This window comes from Denticeps clupeoides, chromosome 9 (assembly GCF_900700375.1).
Source record: "Denticeps clupeoides chromosome 9, fDenClu1.1, whole genome shotgun sequence".
NCBI lineage: Eukaryota > Metazoa > Chordata > Actinopteri > Clupeiformes > Denticipitidae > Denticeps > Denticeps clupeoides.
The window spans coordinates 1021667-1041889 of record NC_041715.1 but is presented as its reverse complement, the minus strand read 5'-3'; the positions used below and the strand labels follow the sequence as shown (position 1 = coordinate 1041889).

The 20223-nt window shown below is 48.0% G+C and overlaps 1 protein-coding gene across 4 annotated transcripts in view; it reads left to right on the top strand.

Annotated features, from left to right (window-relative positions):
- The first annotated feature begins 1447 nt into the window (after positions 1–1447).
- Positions 1448–20223, top strand: part of als2a (alsin Rho guanine nucleotide exchange factor ALS2 a) — a 20342-nt gene continuing 1566 nt past the window's right edge. Inside the window, exons 1-27 of one of the 4 annotated variants that reach the window (XM_028991083.1) lie at positions 1455–1860; positions 2134–2276; positions 4785–6101; positions 6501–6630; positions 6982–7078; positions 7909–7986; positions 8079–8252; positions 8843–9014; positions 9326–9512; positions 10768–10833; positions 10956–11118; positions 11206–11337; positions 11424–11552; positions 13691–13761; positions 13836–13902; positions 13987–14159; positions 14248–14313; positions 14401–14499; positions 15219–15380; positions 15461–15572; positions 15659–15864; positions 17457–17600; positions 18102–18219; positions 18287–18444; positions 18526–18639; positions 18736–18912; positions 20054–20099. In XM_028991083.1, the coding sequence (XP_028846916.1) occupies positions 1844–1860; positions 2134–2276; positions 4785–6101; positions 6501–6630; positions 6982–7078; positions 7909–7986; positions 8079–8252; positions 8843–9014; positions 9326–9512; positions 10768–10833; positions 10956–11118; positions 11206–11337; positions 11424–11552; positions 13691–13761; positions 13836–13902; positions 13987–14159; positions 14248–14313; positions 14401–14499; positions 15219–15380; positions 15461–15572; positions 15659–15864; positions 17457–17600; positions 18102–18219; positions 18287–18444; positions 18526–18639; positions 18736–18912; positions 20054–20099 (4518 nt within the window). In that variant the 5' untranslated portion in view covers positions 1455–1843. Of the gene's footprint in view, positions 1861–2133; positions 2277–4784; positions 6102–6500; positions 6631–6981; positions 7079–7908; positions 7987–8078; positions 8253–8842; positions 9015–9325; positions 9513–10767; positions 10834–10955; positions 11338–11423; positions 11553–13690; positions 13762–13835; positions 13903–13986; positions 14160–14247; positions 14314–14400; positions 14500–15218; positions 15381–15460; positions 15573–15658; positions 15865–17456; positions 17618–18101; positions 18220–18286; positions 18445–18525; positions 18640–18735; positions 18913–20053; positions 20100–20223 lie in introns of those variants that run through there. The other 3 variants (XM_028991081.1, XR_003750773.1, XR_003750774.1) reach the window with 3 other exon arrangements.

Sequence of the window (20223 nt, the reverse complement as noted above, 5' to 3'; positions counted from 1 at the left end):
TCATGCCGTAAACGTGCTGAAGTCACGCTGGCTTATGTGAGTTTTACACAGAATTTAGTGCACTTTTATAAAATGCCACGTAAGAGTAGAGTTTTATGTGTAGCTGAGCGGGCGCTTTATGTCCAAACGATGCTTCTCTTGTTCACCCCCGGGTGAAATGCTGTAGAAGGACCTGTATCTGGACTGGATCTGCCGGATCCCTTTCTTGGGTGTTCCAGGTCCTAACTGGGAATATGCACGTTTTCCTCCTCTATTAATCTATTAATACAAGTCTTTTATAAAAGTGTTAAAGACGACGCTGGGGGTTCGTGGACACGTGAAGCATGGACCCTACATGTTACCAACTCATTCTTTACGCCAACAATCATCTAAAGATATTACCGTAGGACGTTAAACCGCTGCACACGTGACGCTATTTGTACTAATGCTAAATGGGATTTTGATCCTTTTTTACTACAATTAAAATATAAAGTGTCCTTGACAAGGCCACATGTCCTCCTCTGCTTTTGTGCTTCGTTCCTCTTCCAGGACGCCGAAGGCCGGGCCAAGATCCACGAGGGCGAAGCCGTGGGTGCTTTTTATACAGAAAACACTAAAAGCTGAAACGAGCGGAGCTCACGCAAGGCGGCGGCGTGCGAGTCCTGCCGGGGTCGGTTTACCTGCCAACCCTCGCCTGCCTCGCTGCAGCCTGCGGTTTCTCCTCCGCTCTCGCCGCTTTTATACGACTTTCTCCCCCACCATGTGGGTTTGGTGCAGCTCCACATCTGGCAGGATAATGACTGCAGTTTTACACCAGCGTGAGTTCGGTGCCACTCACTGGCTGGATTTAATCAGGAGGTTGCCGGTCCGAATCCCGGACTGCCAAGGTGTCTCCGAGGTCCCCACACACCGCTCCTGCTCCCCCTGATCACCGAGGGTGGTGGCTTACGTTGATGGCCTCATCAAATTGCTCATATTCGTCCTTATTCTCACTGTCCAACTCTCACTTCTCACTGTTCATCATTTCTGTGAATACTGTGCAATAACATGTAGCCCCCACACTATATATAATTTACACATGCTCAGTTATTCTTTCCATATGTATATAACGCTACTGCCCCTTATTCTATTTTCTACATACATGTGTTGTACATGTATGTACATTTTTTTTTTTTTTACATTTTTTATAGTGACAATAAAAGCCATTCTGTCGTTTTTTTTCTGTCGGTCATTGCTGCAGTCCGCCAGCAGGTGGCAGCACCGGAACCAGAATTACGGCCGGCGGGGTCACCTCAAGCACAACACGATAAAAACAACGACAATATACAATCAAATCTTATCCACACAAACATACAAACGTTGCAGATTAGTACAGACATTTTTTGTCATGCCCAATCCAGACGGTGCCAGACAAAATGTGAACAGTTATATGCATATATTATGTTAAGGACGTGCATATTTCAAAGTTCATGTTTCGGAATATTACATGTACATTTATGGCATGTAGCTGACGCCCTACCATCAGTAGTGAGGGCCGAGAGGAAGAAGAAGTGAAAGTCGGGGGGAAGGGGTGACACCTGATCTGAGATCAGCCCTTCAGCCACTGGTCTAATGCTTACGGATCGGGTTTGTGGTGGAATCTGGTCCCAGATCAGCGCGTACGAGGCCGCAGAGAAGCGAGCAGTACGGGACGACTGGCGTAGAAACTCGGTGTCGTTGTTTGATAAATGGCGGCGGGGGTGCAGGGAAGGGCGCCCCGTCCGGCGCGGCTTCCGCATGTTTCCCCGGGGGCGCCGCCCGACGCGCCGGGACTGAGGCGGACGCTGGAACTTGGGGACGTTTCTTAGGGAGGTCAACCCCGCCGATGGAGCCCGGCAAGAGGTACAGTCTGTTTCTCCTGCCCCCGTCCGAGTCTGGTCTTTATTTCTAATCTTACATTCACAGCGCCATTTTACTGCTTTTATACTATTTACAAGAAGGGTCAGTCTGAAAAATGGAGACGAGTGTCACTGGTGTGGGGTGGCAGGAGTGTACTGGGTCCAGAGGACCACAGAGTGTCCCCAGGGGGACTGTCCCTGTCACTACTTGTTGTAAGTCGCTGTGGAGGGGTTGCTGGAATATAATATGAGACGTACCACGTGTGTTTGTGTCCAGAGAGGAAGAAAGGCCCAGAGAGCGGGGTCTGCTGCACCGATGGAGGGGCTACTCCTGCAGCGCATCTCCAGACTGCCTGCTGCTGTCCAGGCCGGTCCTGCAGGCAGCGTTGGGAGCGAGACACAGCGTCCTGCTGACTGAAGGTCAACACAGATCACAGACGAAAACTGTGTTTGTAGCAGGGGAACTATTACAGAACACAGGGAATAACTGTGTTTGTAGCAGGGTGATTATTACAGAACACAGGGAATAACTGTGTATGTAGCAGGGGAACTATTACAGAACACAGGGAATAACTGTGTTTGTAGCAGGGTGATTATTACAGAACACAGGGAATAACTGTGTATGTAGCAGGGCAATTATTACATAACACAGGGAATAACTGTGTATGTAGCAGGGGAACTATTACAGAACACAGGGAATAACTGTTTGTAGCAGGGCGATTATTACAGAACACAGACAAAAACTGTGTTTGTAGCAGGGCGATTATTACAGAACATAGACAAAAACTGTTTGTAACAGGGGAGTTATTACAGAACACAGGGAATAACTTTGTTTGTAACAGGGGAGTTATTACAGAACACAGGGAATAACTGTGTTTGTAGCAGGGCGATTATTACAGAACGCAGGGAATAACTGTGTTTGTAGCAGGGGAACTATTACAGAACACAGGGAATAACTGTGTTTGTAGCAGGGTGATTATTACAGAACGCAGGGAATAACTGTGTTTGTAGCAGGGGAACTATTACAGAACACAGGGAATAACTGTGTTTGTAGCAGGGCAATTATTACATAACACAGAAAAAACTGTTTGTAGCGGGCCGATTATTACAGAACACAGGGAATAACTGTGTATGTAACGGGGAATTATTACAGAACACAGACAAAAACTGTTTGTAGCAGGGGAGTTATTACAGAACACAGACAAAAACTGTTTGTAACAGGGGAGTTATTACAGAACACAGACAAAAACTGTTTGTAACAGGGGAGTTATTACAGAACACAGGGAATAACTGTGTATGTAACAGGGGAGTTATTACAGAACACAGACAAAAACTGTTTGTAACAGGGGAGTTATTACAGAACATAGGGAATAACTGTGTTTGTATCAGGCGAGTTATTACAGAACACAGGAAATAACTGTGTATGTAACGGGAATTATTACAGAAAACAGGGAATAACTGTGTTTGTAGCAGGGGAGTTATTACAGAACACGGGGAATAACTGTGTTTGTAGCAGGGGAGTTATTACAGAACACGGGGAATAACTGTGTTTGTAGCAGGGCGATTATTACATAACACAGAAAAAACTGTGTAGCAGGGGAGTTATTACAGAACACAGGGAATAACTGTGTATGTAACAGGGGAATTATTACAGAAAACAGGAAATAACTGTGTGTAACAGGAATTAATACAGAAAACAGAGAATAACTGTCTGTAACAGGGGAATTATTACAGAAAACAGGGAAAAACTGTGTATGTAACGGGAATTAATACAGAAAACAGAGAATAACTGTCTGTAACAGGGGAATTATTACAGAAAACAGGAAATAACTGTGTATGTAACGGGAATTAATACAGAAAACAGAGAATAACTGTCTGTAACAGGGGAATTATTACAGAAAACAGGAAATAACTGTGTATGTAACGGGAATTAATACAGAAAACAGAGAATAACTGTCTGTAACAGGGGAATTATTACAGGAAACAGGGAATAACTGTGTATGGAACAGGGGAATTATTACAAAAAACAGGGAATAACTGTGTTTGTAACAGAGGTATTATTATAGAAAACAGGGAATAATTGTATGTAATGGGAATTATAACAGAAAACAGGGAATACAATCTAGACAATCTATAATTTATTTGAATAACATCTTCAGCCCTTAAGTTGCTCACGTGACATGCTCTCAATACTGTTTAGGTTTTTTAACTCATCCCAGAGTTTCAGTTTTTTAAACCAACTTTTTGAAACAGGGTCCGTGCCAGTGACCAATGTTAATGTTAGTGTTAGCATTCTAGCATGCTATTAACATATGCTAACATAGCCTGAGCATCATCAAATTTAACCTGATGCATTGTGACTGCGCCCCGTTACCGTTGTTAGTGTTAGCATGCTAGCATCAACATGCTAATATTCTAACAACGCCCAAATGTCAACAAAATTTCACTCAACGCACTGTTACCATTGTGTCATTGTGACCAGGGTGGTAGTAGCCTAGTGGGTAACACACTCGCCTGTGAACCAGAAGACCCAGGTTCAAATCCCACTTACTACCATTGTGTCACTGAGCAAGACACTTAACCCTGAGTGTCTCCAGGGGGGGACTGTCCCTGTCACTACTGACTGTAAGTCGCTCTGGATAAGGACGTCTGGTAAATGCTGTAAATGTAAATGTAATGTGACCTTGCGACATGACAGTATCTAAAATTAGGATTTGTATGTAAACATTAGCCTGCTAATATGCTAACATTGCCCAAATATTGTTGTTGTTGTGAATGTTTACATTAGCGTTAGCATGCAAAAAGCCTAAACAATATAAAATTTCTCATCAAATGATTAAATTTCACAATGATTCCACTTGTCCAATTTATCCTTTCATCCTTAAACCATTTACTGCTTTAACATGTCTTCATCACTTTTTACTCTAGGTGGACTGATATATAGTGTTGGCCAGTTGCCATGGAAGCAGGGACCAACGTCCAGTGTGATGGAGCCCCTTCTGGAGACATCCCTCAGCGGACAGGGTGTGGTCAGCATCGCTGCCGGAAGCTTCCACAGTGGCGCGGTCACCGCCAATGGTGCCGTGTACATGTGGGGGGAGAACTCAGACAAGCAATGTGGGATTTCCGGGCCAAGCCTGTTGTCCGACCCGACTCTGGTCACGGTGCTGGACGTGGAGACCACGCCACCTGAGGTGGTCAAAGTGTCGAGTCTGGCATGTGGGGCTCGGCACACGCTAGCGCTCTCTTCCAGGCATGAGGTTTGGTCTTGGGGGAGCGGGTGCCAGCTGGGCTTGGTCACGAGCACTTTCCCCGTGTCCCAGCCCCAGAAGGTGGAGCACCTGGTCGGCAGGTATGTCATTCAGGTGACCTGTGGGGAACGCCACAGCCTAGCTCTGGTGCGAAACCTGCCCCCGCCAGACATCAACAGAAGCTCCTTAGATAGATGTGGCCACTGCCAGCAACTGCTGTACACCATGATTGACAAGGACGACCACGTGATAATCTCTGACAGACACTACTGTCCGCTGGGGGTAGAGCTGAGACAGGATCAAGGTTCTCCAGTTCAAAGGTCACCTAAAGCTGCCCCTTCTCCAAGCACCAGCCTCACCTCTGAGGTCTCCTGTTCTGGCAGGAACTCCTCTGGACATCTGCTTCCGCAAGACCCTCCAGCCAAGGAGGATCAGGCTACATCTGAGGAGCCTTCCGGAACCTCTATTAACACCACAGGGACTGAAGAGCCAGTGAGCAGAAACAGAAGATCGCTATACCCTGATGAGGACGAGGTTAGAGAGTATCTTCATCGACTGTCCATGTCAGAGCACAGTAGTGTCAGTGCAGGACCCTCCTCCCCTGTTAATGGGACTCTATTCAGCTTCTGTCATGATCAACAGCAAGCAGCAACCATGTCACCAGCATTACTGCAGGATGACAGTGAGGAGCCAGATGGCCCAGAACCATCACCTACCTGTAACCAAAACTGCGAGCAAGAGCTCCTGCTTTCTCCCGTGGAGGAACATCTGACCTCTACCCAGGAGGGCCTGTTTGAGGACTCGGGTGTTGAGGAGGCCCTGGATCCTCTCACCGGCACAGAGATTAACAGTCATGTACCATGGCAGGATGAGGACCCACTGGGTGTGGCCTCCAGTCTAAAGGCCAGCAAGACCTCCAGCCTGAGTGACATTCGTCCGTTCGGCCTGGAGGAGGTGAGCTGGAGGTCCTCTCTGCCTGGATTCATCTCTCAGGGTAAGAAGTGACTTGCTAGGAACTAGGAACACATTTTCATAAACTGAATTAATGTTACAGTAATCCTGAAGACCACCATGTCTCATATTGCTCCCTGTCCACAATGTAAAACATCAAGTACTTTTGGATGTTCAGAAATAAAAGAGGACATCAGCACATTTTTTTCTGCAGGATACGTTCTGTTTAGTTTTGGTTTTGGTTAGATTTGCAAGCTTTAGATGTTTAGTTTTCTCTGAATTGCTTCAGGTTTCCTCTGTATTTAACCGTCACCCTTGGTGACAGTGGGCACCATGACAGGTCAAATGGACCTCAGTGGCACCTTGGCGGTTCCCACCTCTGAAGTTCAGCGTGTTTACGTGCCAAACAAAGAACACCTGGAATGATCTGGTGCTCTTCTAGTGTCTCCTCAGGTTCGAGCGGCCACTAACGTCACGGAAACGGAACCCATTCTGCCTTCGCTGTACACGGAGGTTTGGAGCTGGGGACAAGGCGAGGACGGTCAGCTGGGACACGGAGACTCCCTGCCCAGGTCCTGCAGCCCGACATGACCTTTGTTGTCACAAAATGTGTATCCAGACACCTTTATTCTTTATTCACACATTATAATTTACTTCTGTTCCATGTCTAACATCTGAATGGGGCTTAAAAGGAAGTAATTCTGATAAAATTCATGGTGGAGTGAAGTGAGGGACATAAAAAGCATCTCGTGAGTTTAAAGACGTTTCCGCTGATTCATGACAGAGTTCACTAAGTAAAAGCAGAGTCGTTCCTCATGTGACTCACACTTCCGAACCCAGGAAAGCTGCTAACAGTATGATCGTCATGCTCTGAAGAACGTCCCCTCGTCACCCCTGTCTGACCGACGCTGTCCTTCTCCCAGGCTGCAGCCGCTCTGCATCAAGAGTCTGAGTAAGAAGGAAGTGGTGAAGGTCGCCGGAGGTGCGAGGCACTCGCTGGCACTCACCGCCCAGTGTCAGGTGGGAGAACGGAAAGCTATTACTGAATTCTACATTTTCATATTAATATTTCATATTAATTTCATGTTAATAACAACAAGGGCTTGATAATCAATTACTTAATTATTCAGTTGCTCGAAACTTTAAAAAAAAGGCCCATGGTCTTTAAATCGATAGTTTAGCAATGCAAGAAAAGGCCAAAAATAACCAAGTGAGTGGGAGAGGACGCTGTTAAGTAAAGTAAAGTAAAGGGAAGTGAAGTGATTGTCACAGCAGCACACGGTGCACACAGTGAAATTTGTCCTCTGCTTTTAACCATCACCCTGAGGGAGCAGTGGGCACCATGACAGGCGCCCGGGGAGCAGTGTGTGGGGACGGTGACTTTGCTCAGTGGCACCTCAGTGGCACCTTGGCGTATCGGGATTCGAACCGGCAACCTTCTGATTACGGGGCCGCTTCCTTAACCGCTACATTTACATTTACAGCATTTACCAGACGCCCTTATCCAGAGCAACTAACAATCAGTAGTTACAGGGACAGTCTCACTGGAACAACTTAAGGTTAAGTGTCTTGCTCAGGGACACGATGGTAGTAAGTGGGATTTGAACCCGGGTCTTCTGGTTCATAGGCGAGTGTGTTACCCGCTAGGCCAGCACTGTTGTGTTCTAATGCCCAGGTTATGGACGAGGTATGAATTCAGTAGGGCACCCTTAATGATCACTGCATGTGTAAAGCAGACACATAAATCACACCAAATTCCATGTTTGTGCACCTTCATCTGCACATTTCACTTGTGCTCTGTCTGTGTGAGTGTAATGTTCTGTTTTTTTTTGTAATGTGTGCTCCTGTAGGTGTTTTCCTGGGGCAGTAATAAGTCCGGTCAGCTGGGCCAGCTGAGTTCATCCAGCACCGTCCCCCAGCAGATCAGGGTGAGGAGGCCGGTTGGTGCCGGCTCACTGCTACTTTTTACACTAACAGTCGGCCTTACACCTGTGTTTGCTCATTTTGCACCACGCGACAGATGTCTGATGGGATACGGGTGTGGGACGTGGGCGCGGGCAACGGCCACACCCTGCTGCTGGCGGACGGCGACTGCTTTCAGCCCATTCTGTACTACAGCGGCGAGCAGCTGACGGAGGAGGGTCCCACTGGCACCTACACCCAGACCCCCACCCTCCTGCCCTTCTGCATGAACGTCAGTACCCTTACAGCATTCACAGAGCGACTTACAGTCAGTAGTTACAGGGACAGTCCCCCCCTGGAGACACTCAGGGTTAAGTGTCTTGCTCAGGGACACGATGGTAGTAAGTGGGGTTTGAACCTGGGTCTTCTGGTTCATAGGCGAGTGTGTTACCCGCTAGGCTACTAGCACAAACTACATGGTGCAAACTAGATGGATTTCATCTACCTTACAAATAAATAGAAACACACACTGTCGTGTCCATCCTTGCACGTGATGCATGTTATGTCTTGCACAAACAAAGACGTAAGGTGAGAGGGAACAATAACTGCTTTAGAGCGGTGTCATCGCGTTCAACGAAGACCATGGCAAACGGAGCTTCTTTTATTCGTGTCCACTTTGTTTTTCTCCGCGTGCATGTCCATGAGTCCATGAATGCAGGACAGTTTTTCTGCTTGACACAAATCTTGAAAAAAAAACATCAGAACTTCTACTTTGACCACAGGCTTTTTTATTTTTTCCAAAATGATTTTTGTTTTACTGCATGTTGTAATTATCAGCTTTTCCTCACATTTTGCACGGTATTTTTATGCTTGCGTCTGCAGATGGGCTACGTCAGCGGCATCTTCGTCGGGGGCCCTTGCTGCATGGCCCTGGCCGATCAGAACACCACGGGCTTCATCGCCACGCTGCACGAGCTGTGCGCCTCCGAGAGGAGGTTCTACTGTCGGCTGGGCGCGGTGAAGAGCCAGATACTGCGCCCCCTGCTGTCCTGGAGTGAGTCGGGCTTGTGGTAGGGAGGTGGTAGGCTGCGACGGGAGAAACGATCTCGGGGACTGCAGCTTTGTCCTGACGCGGGGCTTTCAAATTCTCAAACCCTCGCGTCCCAGAACATCAGGTAATACAGGTCACTACCTGAGCGCACTGCTACTGTAGATAATGGGTCGGGCTGGGCGTGGCAGACGTGTTACGGCAGAGGTTAGGCAACATTTCATTCCTTGGGTGTGATGGCTTTGGAATATCATTGGCTGCTAATTGGCTGTTTCTGAGAGTGGAAAGAAAGCTGAAAGCGCGCTTCTCCCCCGCAGAGCGTGTGCGGGAATCACTCGGCCCGTCCTTCCTGCTGCTGCAGGCCCTGGCCGGAAGCTTCAGCCGGCTGTGCCACCTGACCGGCCAGCACGCCGTCTCCCTCACACACTTCCTGCAGGGCGGCCGGGACGTCCGCGGCCTGGCCGTCCTCAAGCACTCCAGCTTCTTCCTGGACTCCTACAGAGAGTGAGTGTTCCAGCATGGGATGAGCCTCCCGCTAACACCTTCCTTGTCTTATAGATCTCACCAAACTGACACGTTATTCCATGTGACACATTGGGACAGTATTTGGCAGCCACCAATTGTGCAAGTTGTCCCACTTAAAAAGATGAGAGGGGTCTTTTTGTCACGGGTTGTATGATTTTCAATTCGTCACACATTGTATGATTTTCAAGGAATTTATGAGCATAATGGTGCAGAAAATAAGTATTTAGAACCTACAAACAAGCAAGAAATCTGTCCGTCACAGACCTGTTACTTCTTCTTTAAGAAGCTCTTCTATCCTTCACTCGTTACGTGTATTAATTTAAGCTGTTTGAACTGGTTATCAGTATAAAAGACACCATCTAACAGTCAGACTCCAACCCCCACCATGACCAAGACCAGAGAGCTGGCTAAGGACGCCAGGGACAAGATTGTACACCTGCACAAGACTGGGACAAGCCAATCTATGACAGGCAAGCAGCTTGGCGAGAAAAGAGATCAACTGTTGGAGCAATTATTAGAAAATGGAACCACTGACAATCTCCCTCGATCTGGGACTCCATGCAAGATCTCACCTTGTGGGTTACAAATGATCTTGAGCATGGTGAGGAAACCTGAAACTACACGGGAAGAACTGGTCAATGACCTGAAGAGAACTGGACCCACTATTAGTATCACATTGCGTCGTCATGGATTAAAATCCTTCGGGCTGCTTCGGCCCGCACATGTCCAGGCCTGTCTAAAATTTGCCAGAGACCATCCGGACAACTCAGACGAGGATTGGGAAAATGTCATTGGAAATGTACCTATGATGAAAATGACAGTCCTCTCTCATCTTATAATGTGGCACAATCAGTGTGGTTCCAATTCTGAACCGCCAAGGTGCCACTGATGTCCCCTTGATGAAGGTCCCGTCCCCACCCACTGCTCCCCGGGGGCCTGTCATGGCTGCCCACTGCTCACCAAGGGTGACTGTTAAATACAGAGGACACGTTTCACCGTGTCACTGTGTGCTGTGCTGCTGTGTCACTGTACACGGTTAATGGACTTTTTTTTCTTCAAAAATGTATGATGGCATCACAGAGGAACTAGGATTGAAGTAAGTTCTACCATGAATCTGTCTCTGTAAAAGTGTCCAAATAGCTACTTTTTGTGACAATTATTGATTTGCAATAACTTGATTATCAGTGATATCCAATCAGATGAGAACTACCTTGGTTTTCCGCTCTGTCTGCAGATACTACAGCTCTTTAGGAGACTTCCTGGTGATGGGCGGATTCCAGGCACTGGTCAAGCCCTCCCAGTAGGTTTTTCATTTACGTTCTACGTTCGTCCAAAATGTGCACTTAATTTTTTTTTTTTCTTAAAAAATAACAATGAAATGAAGCAAATTAGCAAAAACTTTGGTTATTCCTGTTATTCCAGAGACTGCTTTGGGAAGAAGCTGGACGTGCTGCGAGATCTGCTGGAGCCCCAGGACGAGGGAGCTGCTCTGGGCGACCTCCTTCTGACCCTCCTCTTCTCTCCAGCGCAGCACCTCCATCAACACAGCAAGATGCTGCTGAAGCTGACCACCTGCTTCCACGTGGTGAGGCATGATAACCACTTTCGAGTAGAATCATCTGGACCCAATGCTGCGGGCTCTTCAGCACCCTGTTCTGTTTTTAACACCCAGGACACCGTGGAGCACCAGCAGCTGCAGGACGGCTGTGTGATGTATGAGAACCTGGCTCTGCAGCTCTGGAAGCAGAGGAAGGAGGCGGAGCAGACCTTGGCCTTCTGGAAGAGTCTTCCATCTAGAGCGGCGGTGAGAGCCTTCCTCCCTGTGGACGTCCATATCTGCAAACTGGATGCATTTATTCATCAAGAACATCCATTCCCCCCTCTTCCCAGGAACCTCTGAGGAAGCCGACTCGTCGGCTGGTGCGCGTGAGCGGCAACAAGAGCCTGACGCTGCAGAACGCCGGCCGGTTCTCCGTCAACCGGTTCATCCTCTTCAACGACGTTCTCGTACACACCCAGGTCAGTCGTCCAGAAAGGACCCTCGCCGTAGGTTAGTGGTCCTGGACCTCCAGGGTTCTTCCGGACCAGGTCTTACCACTGTTTTAGGTCATTTACATTTACAGCATTTACCAGGCGCCCTTATCCAGAGCGACTTACAATCAGTAGTTACAGGGACAGACCCCCCCTGGAGACACTCAGGGTTAAGTGTCCTGCTCAGGGACACGATGGTAGTAAGTGGGGTTTGAACCTGGGTCTTCTGGTTCATAGGCGAGTGTGTTACCCACTAGACTAATACCACCCTTCAAGTCATATACGTGTTCTTTTCTGTAGGGTAACATTCCTTCTAAGACGTTCATAAGTATCGTCCCTCCGGAAACGTTTTAGAATTTCTGGCTTGGAAAGCAGGAACCGCTCCGTGGCTCTCCGTCCCCCTCCGTCCCTCTCTGCCAGGGTGTGGCCGTTCACCTCTAATCAGCTCTTTTATTTGCTTTTTACTGCTTGACTCTGCTGCTGAAGGACTAACTGTGAATGGAGCACACTGGCCACCAGGTGACCTTCTGGCAGGAGCTGAGTGTGTGTGTGACATTTCAGTTGGTTCACTGTTTTATGGTCTATAACTGAAGCTCGTTTATACGTGAACGTCCGTGCTTATGTTTTTGGTAATGTTTTTGAGGCAGTTTGTGCCATTTGAGAGGTTCAGTTACATTTACATTTACATTTACATTTACAGCATTTATCAGACGGCCTTATCCAGAGCGACTTACAATCAGTATTTACAGGGACAGTCCCCCTGGAGCAACTCAGGGTTAGGTGTCTTGCTCAGGGACACGATGGTAGTAAGTGGGATTTGAACCTGGGTCTTCTGGTTCATAGGCGAGTGTGTTACCCACTAGGCTACTACCACCACAGTCACGCTAATTCATATTAGGAACGCTTTATGTGTAGTTCTGTATGGAACTATATTGCATGCAAAAAGACACGCACCGCCCAGCAATACTGCAGGGAAAAGGCGCATTTAATGTCCATTTTGAAAGGATTCTGAATACATTACTTTTAATGTGTTGTTACGGCGCACGGTGCGGAACGTGCATTCCGGATTCGCCCCGCGTATGGCTGATGTGCGTGCCCGCTAGCTCCAGCAGGGACTGGCACGGGTCAGAGAACAAAAGCCCACATTGATGGTCCATGTGAGCCGACGTCAGCGTGCTGGCCTCTTTTGCCTTCGCCGTTCCGTTTTAATGCTTCGCCGCTTCGATTCACCTTTGTTCTGCACCCACACACACACACACAGACACACACAAGCCCTATTGTTTAGTTTACAGCACGAGTACAGTCATCTCAGCTCTGTGCTTTTCTTCACATTTATTTATCTCCTTGCTTCCCCCCTGGAATACCCAATCCTCAGGCAGAACCCCGCTACATAAAACCCGTAAATCGCTCTCTCCTGGAAGAAGCACCCCCCCGAAAAAACTCCCCGTCTTTTATCCCTATTTAGTTACCCGTGCGACCGACGTCTGCTTTCTCGCTGCCTTTGTTCCTCGCTCAGAGAGGTGTGCCCGGGGGGGGTGTTGGAATTGTTTGCACACTTCTGTGTGTGTGTGTGTGTGTGTGTGTGTGTGTGTATTGCCGCAGGCATGCTCTAAAGTGGGTGTGTGAATTATTACATTTGAATTGTGCTCCTGGGAACTAGTTTTCAAATAGCATAATTCAAACGTCTGGAAAGAAGGTGCCGTAACTGCATTAAGTTTAGCCCAACAAATCATTATTTTCAGTGTGTGTTCTTTTTCCCCTGAACATGACTGCATAAATGCAGGAATGTGCTTATGTGCTAATGGTGAACCTTGGTGCAGAAGACAGAGGGACAGCACACCATACGTCCACGTAACATGCACGCCGCGATACGCCTGACGTTTAAAACCTCCCTCCCTCTGTCCTGTTCTCGTTCCTAGACCAGTGCGTGCTCCGCAAGTGAAGAACTTGATGAGTCCAGCGTGTAAAACATCCATAAAACAATGAAATAACGGCAAGAAGTAAATAAATATCATTTTTACAAATAGATTTGTGCACAAATAGACGGCGCCGGAGGAAGCTTGAAGTTGCACTGGACCTTGATGACTGTACGGTGTCCTGATGTGTATTTCCCACCTCTCCTCCAGTTCTCCGCTCACCACGTCCATCCCCTGGCTACTCTGTGGGCGGAGCCCGTCTCAGATGAAAGCGCAGGAGCGTGAGTGGCTTTTCCTCGCCTGTCACGTGTGGGTTCCGTCCGTTAATAATATTACGCTGCGTTTGTGATATTAGCTTTGGACTGAAGCTGACCACGCCTGAGGAGACCTTTACCGTGCTGGCATCTTCTCCGGTGGAGAAGGTGAACACCGAGACGGACGGAAGCCTTTCCACACCCTGTCGAGCCCTTCATAATGAGAACAGTGTCCTTCCACCCGCCCTGCAGGCAGACTGGCTGCGCTCCATCAGCCAGGCGGTGGAGAACCTGCTGGGAGGGGATCCGGACCAGAGGGCGGAGCCTCGCATGTCTCGCACGGCGAGGTACACCTTCGTTAAGGAGGGTCGGCTGAGGGACGCCGTCTACGACGGCCGCTGGCTCTGTGGCAGGCCGCATGGCAGGTGACGCTTCCGGAGGGTTCCTCGCCGCGAGGAGGTTCCTCGCCGTGTCCCGCGGGTTTTCCATGTCTGTTTGTGCCTCCTTTCGCAGAGGGACCATGAAGTGGCCCGACGGCAGAGTTTACACCGGCATGTTTAAGAATGGACTGGAGGACGGGTCAGTGACACCGTATTCAAACCATTCTGTCTATGAAGACGCCAGTCTCAGGTCTGTGATGAAGTGATCTGTCTGGTTCCTCCGCAGATTTGGAGACCACGTCACGCCCAACAAGACCTTTAATAGGTCTGATCGCTACCAGGGCCACTGGAAGGAGGGCAGGATGCACGGGTTTGGGACGTACAGGTCAGCGGCAGAACCGCAAACGTGGTGCTGACCTATAGATCTATACGCTACAGAACAGATGCAAAGGGGATGTCACACCAGTACCTTTTACATCGGTGTTGCTGGTCCCCTAATCCTGTATCTGACGCGGTGCAGAATTACAGCCACGTTGGTCCAGTCCCACAATCAGAATTCCCAGGACGCGCCGTTTCGCCGTCTGTAGCTTTAAATGCTAATGAGGAGGAGGGAGGCGGGACGAGGAGGACAGCGGCCTATAGATGTTGAGGGGCATTCGCAGAAATAACATCACCAACGACAATGTTTGGCGCAGACTGGAAGTCGTGTTGGTGTTTTTCCAGAAAAAATAAAATGAACCCGCAGGTATTTCAGAGTCTCATGTGACTGTATATTAATAAAAGAATACATTTACATCCAATCACCGAGCAACCGCAACACTTCACACGTTTTGGAAGCCATGACGGGGCGGGAAAAAGCATGAGAAACGGGAGGTAACCTTTCCCCTTATGATGTCATAAGGGGGACAAATTCCAGATCCTACCATCTGAGCTTCTAAAATCAGAAGTGTGTTTCTATTGACTGGAATTGGAAACAAGCATTTTGTAATATTAGCATTAGTAGCATACTGTTTATTAGTAGTTAAATTTCATATGGGTGGTCCCAGGGTGTTGTACATTCTCTGTCCAGAGGTGAATAGATTTATTCGGATTATTGTCCTGCAGGTACGCCTCGGGGGACGTGTATGAAGGCTCATTTCAGGAGAACCAGAGGCATGGCCACGGCATGCTGAGCAGCGGGAAGCGCTCCTGCTCCTCCAGCGTCTTCGTGGGACACTGGCAGCGCGACAGGAAGTGCGGCTACGGCGTACACGACGACATCACCAGGCACGCCGCTCGTTTATCCGTATTCCGCGCGTCCCGCGTTCCGCCCCTTCACACACGTTTGCCGCGCCTGCTGTCCGCAGGGGGGAGAAGTACATGGGCCAGTGGCTGGACGACCAGAGAGAGGGCAGCGGGGTGGTGGTCACTCAGCTCGGCCTTTACTACGAAGGGGCCTTCAGCAGTAACAAGATGATGGTGAGTTGCTGAGGGAATAAAATAAGAGGACCACCATCCCAACTGGACGGTACTCTGAGATTGTAAGTTGCAGGACGTCTCCGCAGGGTCCCGGGCTGCTGCTGGCGGACGATGACACGGCCTACGTGGGCGATTTGGCCGAGGACTGGACTCTGAACGGGAAGGGCACACTCTTCCTGCTGAACGGGGACTGGATGGAGGGCATCTTCGTGGGGCCGTGGGGGTCTGGACTGAAGGTGGTGGCCACCTACGTGAAGGCCGCAGACTCGGAGAAGAACCACAGCAGGACTTAGTAAGTGGTGTTTTCTCTAAAACCTGCTTCAGTAACACGTATCATCATAGACTGTCTATAAGAACTTTTACCTTCACCCAACAGCCCAGAATATCAGAATATCAACACACACACACTGCAGCACAGCACACGGTGCACACAGTGAAATTGGTGAGCAGTGGGCAGCCATGACAGGCGCCCGGGGAGCAGTGTGTGGGGACAGCGCTTTGCTCAGTGGCACCTCAGAGGCACCTTGGCGGATCGGGATTGGAACCGCCAACCTTCTGATTACGGGGCCGCTTCCTTAACCGCAAGGCCCCCACTGCCCCAAAGTGTTACCGTTAGGGCTAGCTACAGGCTACAGTAAAACTGGGGTCTGATGGCGATGTTGCGTATACGTACTCTTTGCGTCTTCCGTAACTGCAACTCCGCCATGCCTGTTGTTTTTTTATTTTTACCCCATAAAATAAAGGGGTAAAATTATTATACATTATGGGATTCATCATACAAAGGGCGAAAATATGATACAAGTACAATATTTATTACGACCTTTTCTGCGTGATTCACTGCTTAAGGTTGGGTTTTGGGTAAAGTAAGCGTGTTTCAACCGCGTGGCTGCTTTCAACCCGCCATCCGTCCATCTTGAGGCAGCACGCGAACTGTCTGTGTATTTTTATACCAGTTTAAAAGACGTCTATCCAAGCAAAATCAATCAGTTTTTTAAATGATCTCCTTTTTATTTAAATTCGATCATTTATTCAATAGCAAATTGTTTTGAATCAACTTTAGAGTTTTAGTGCCCTTCAGTCGTGGCTACTAATCAATTCCTGGTTTAGTTTGGAGTCTGGTTACTGCCACCTACTGACCTCTCTTGGTATGGCTGTAGTGTCTTAGTCTCAGTATGCCATCCAAGCAATAGGTGGGCAGGTAAGGGACTAGTTAAAAGCAGGGGTGGATTACTGCTGAAAATCCATACTGGGTTATACCTATACCTTGCTCATCTCATGTCTGAATTTATACTGCTTTAAAAAGTAGCTCCCACAAGGCAGCACACCCATGGACCCTGCTTGACAGCAATGGTGATCAGAGTTATTATATATAACTCATATATCAGGGCCCAGGGGCCGGCAAGTTATGTGTTGCTGCTCACCACTCGAACATGGAAAGCCCTGAAAAAAAACGTAGCTTTTGTTATGGCCGATGCCTCTTGATGTCACCACGTTTCAATAACCGCCAGAAATCACAAACCGAAAACATTGCAGTTGCCCATGAGCGGCTTGCAGAAGTACAGAAGGTAATATGAGCATGTTATCATTGACTAAAAAAGTCTAAAAAACTACAGAATTAAGGAAAATGAATATATCAAATAATAACATATTAATATACTGTTTGTTAATAATATGCAAAATAATAATTGTATTTTAAAAGAGCAGCTGGTCCTCAGAGTGTCTGCAGACAAAAACTACGACCCTGATGCAGGGCCTTAAATTTGATGGAAGTGGCCTTAAAAAGTCTTAAACAGCAGAAAGCCTGTATCTAGCAGGTCGTCTTTAGTAGTGAGCTCTTGTACCATCTATTGGATGCATTAAAGATGTCAGTGTGTGTGTGTGCAGTGTGTTGGGCAGTCTGGCGGTCCCTGCCGAGCTCAAGTGGTGTGCCGTGTTTGAGGAGTGCTGGCGGAGGCTGGGCTGCGACTCTCCAGGACAGGGGGACTGCAGCAGAGCCTGGGAGAACATCGCTGTCAGCCTCACTAACCGGTACCTACGCATCTATAGTGAGCTTTTCAGCATCTCGCGTCTCGTTTTTTTACATTTTCACTTCTTTTCTTAATAGAAATTTGCAGGTGCTAGGACCTAGAGCTAAAAAAATTCGGTCAGCAATCCCGAACTTCCGGTCTATAGTACCTATCCTTTCCGTGTGAGGCACTGCTTGAAAATGATTGTTGGTGATCGGTAAACGTTGTGCATGTTGTGAGTTTGTTTCATCACATGTAATTTTTTTTCATGAAATTTGCAAATCTCAGCCGCGGTCGTCAGGTGATGCGAAAATGGACGCTGAGGAGGTGAAATGGAGGCTTTGAGCCCACTCGCTTCACCACACATTTCCTTTAATCTTAGTCCAGCTCTCATAGCGGGTTTTTAACAAGCTGTACTTTTCGGGTCGGGTCTAACTTTTTAAAAGGTAAATGGCGAACTTTGAGCCCCATTACTCTTCTACTAGGACCTTTTCATGTGAACTTTTGTGGCTCCTCACCTCAGGCCGGAACCTCTGAGCCGATCTCAGCACATGACCCTGGAGAGTCTGGAGTTCATCCCTCAGCACAGCAGCCCCATGAGCCCCGACGCCTACGACAAGATCCGCCGATACCTCACCAAGGTGCGCGCTCACACACGCCCATCTCCACCGCACTCTCCCCTCTGACCTCGTCACCTTCCACCCGCAGGCCTGTGACACGCCCCTGCACCCGCTAGGCTGGCTGCTGGAGACGCTGGTGACGGTGTACAGGATAACCTACGTGGGCGTGGGCTCCAGCCAGCGCCTCCTGAGGCAGGCGGTGGACGAGCTCCACTCCTACATCTCGCGCTTCTTCCAGCTGCTCAGGTGGGCGGCAGTGCACCGCTCTGCACCTTCACCCCGCCGTCCTCTCAGCTTCTTATTCATTTAGTCCTGGACGTGTCCCAGGTTTCTTTTTCCTAGTCTTCCAGACGATGGTGCGTTTATTCCGGAACAGCCGTCTGCGGAACATTCCTTCAGCGCTTCCGTAGACTCTGGCCACTCGGAGTCTCCTGAACGTGGGTATGGAGGCTACAGAGGTTCCATGCAGGTTGCTCTGTGCACGCTGTCCTTTTAAATCCTTTCGTGTGTGTGTGTGTGTGTGTGTGTGTTGCCAAGACTGCTGGTGAGCAGCTCGTCTCTCCTGCTGCCGGTGCTGCTGCCTCGTCTCTACCCGCCGCTCTTCACCCTCTACGCTCTGGAGCGCGAGCGGGAGGAGGAGCTTTACTGGGACCACGTGCTGCGCCTCAACCAACATCCCGACCTGGCGCTGCTCGACTTCCTCGGGGTGAAGCGGTGGGTGACCTCCTCATTAGTCTAGTTTTAGTCGAGGAACATTGTATTTTAATCTCTTTTATTAGTAACCCAGTCAATATACTATTCCATAGTCAACACCATTTCATCATTAAAAAAACGGTTATTATTATATTACTGTTACCTTATAGACTCAACAATAGACCCAGCCATCTGCTAAACCACCACAAGTATCCTGAAATCTAATCAGTGTCGGGACCGTCTACCGAATGCGTCAATAGAGCCGCCATCTTGGGACGGGGCAGCCCTCCTTTTAAACGAATGAACATCATGGCCAAGGTGGAATATGGAATTAACGAAACATTAACCGCAAATTTGAGGATCGATTTTTATTGTCTTGGCTCGTCAGACATGTATTTACGACCGAGCTGGGAATAAATTGGTAGAGAAGCGGTTCATGTGCATAGTGGTAGTTTTTTTCATTCTAAATAAACTTAAACGACCTTCCTACCACATGCAGAACAATGCAAATACGAAGACCATAAAATGGGCAGAGATGTTCACTGAAAGACCCCGGCGGTCTTCATCATAACCCTGTACCGCTACCGCTCATACATTTATATACACACGTTTATCCAGAGCAACACAATACGAAATATAGACAAGGAACCGTACACTTAATACTTAATTTGTAATATTTACTATGAAAGATGAACATCTTATCTGGTGTAGACAAGAAATAACTAGACGTTGCAGGTCCATACACAGAGGCATCTTGTAAACTGTAATATTTACAGGACAGAAGCTGTTCTGTGGGAAGACAGATACTCCTGTCTATAACATGAAAAGTTATCAAACACAAAATTTCGTAACGTGCAAGATGATAAAATAAGATCTAACTTGTGAAATGTTATGCATTGGTCCTTCGCTACTACACCATTTGATCGTCAGAGAAGCATGGCTGAATGAGCTTGGAACCCCTGTGCTGAACACACGTGACCAGCTGGTGCTGAGTGACATTGCCCACGTCGGTACAGAGTAAAAACTGAATCCGTAATTAGTAAATATGAATGAAACACATAAAGCGGCCGAATTGATAAAGTTGCCTTTGTGTGAATTTAGCAGGATTATTTATGAATAACTGGAGCTGAACTTGAGGCCATTTTATAAAATTTTTCTTCAGGAGGTTCTGGCCAGAGACCATCTCTGTTTTGGGTGAGCAGAAGAAGGTGGGCTTTATTTCCCTCACTCGTTTTATTAAAATTAAAATTTCAATTACAATTTTAGCATATATCACATAACATGACCATGTATTATTTGTTGTGTATTATATTTAATAGTTTTTTACCTTTA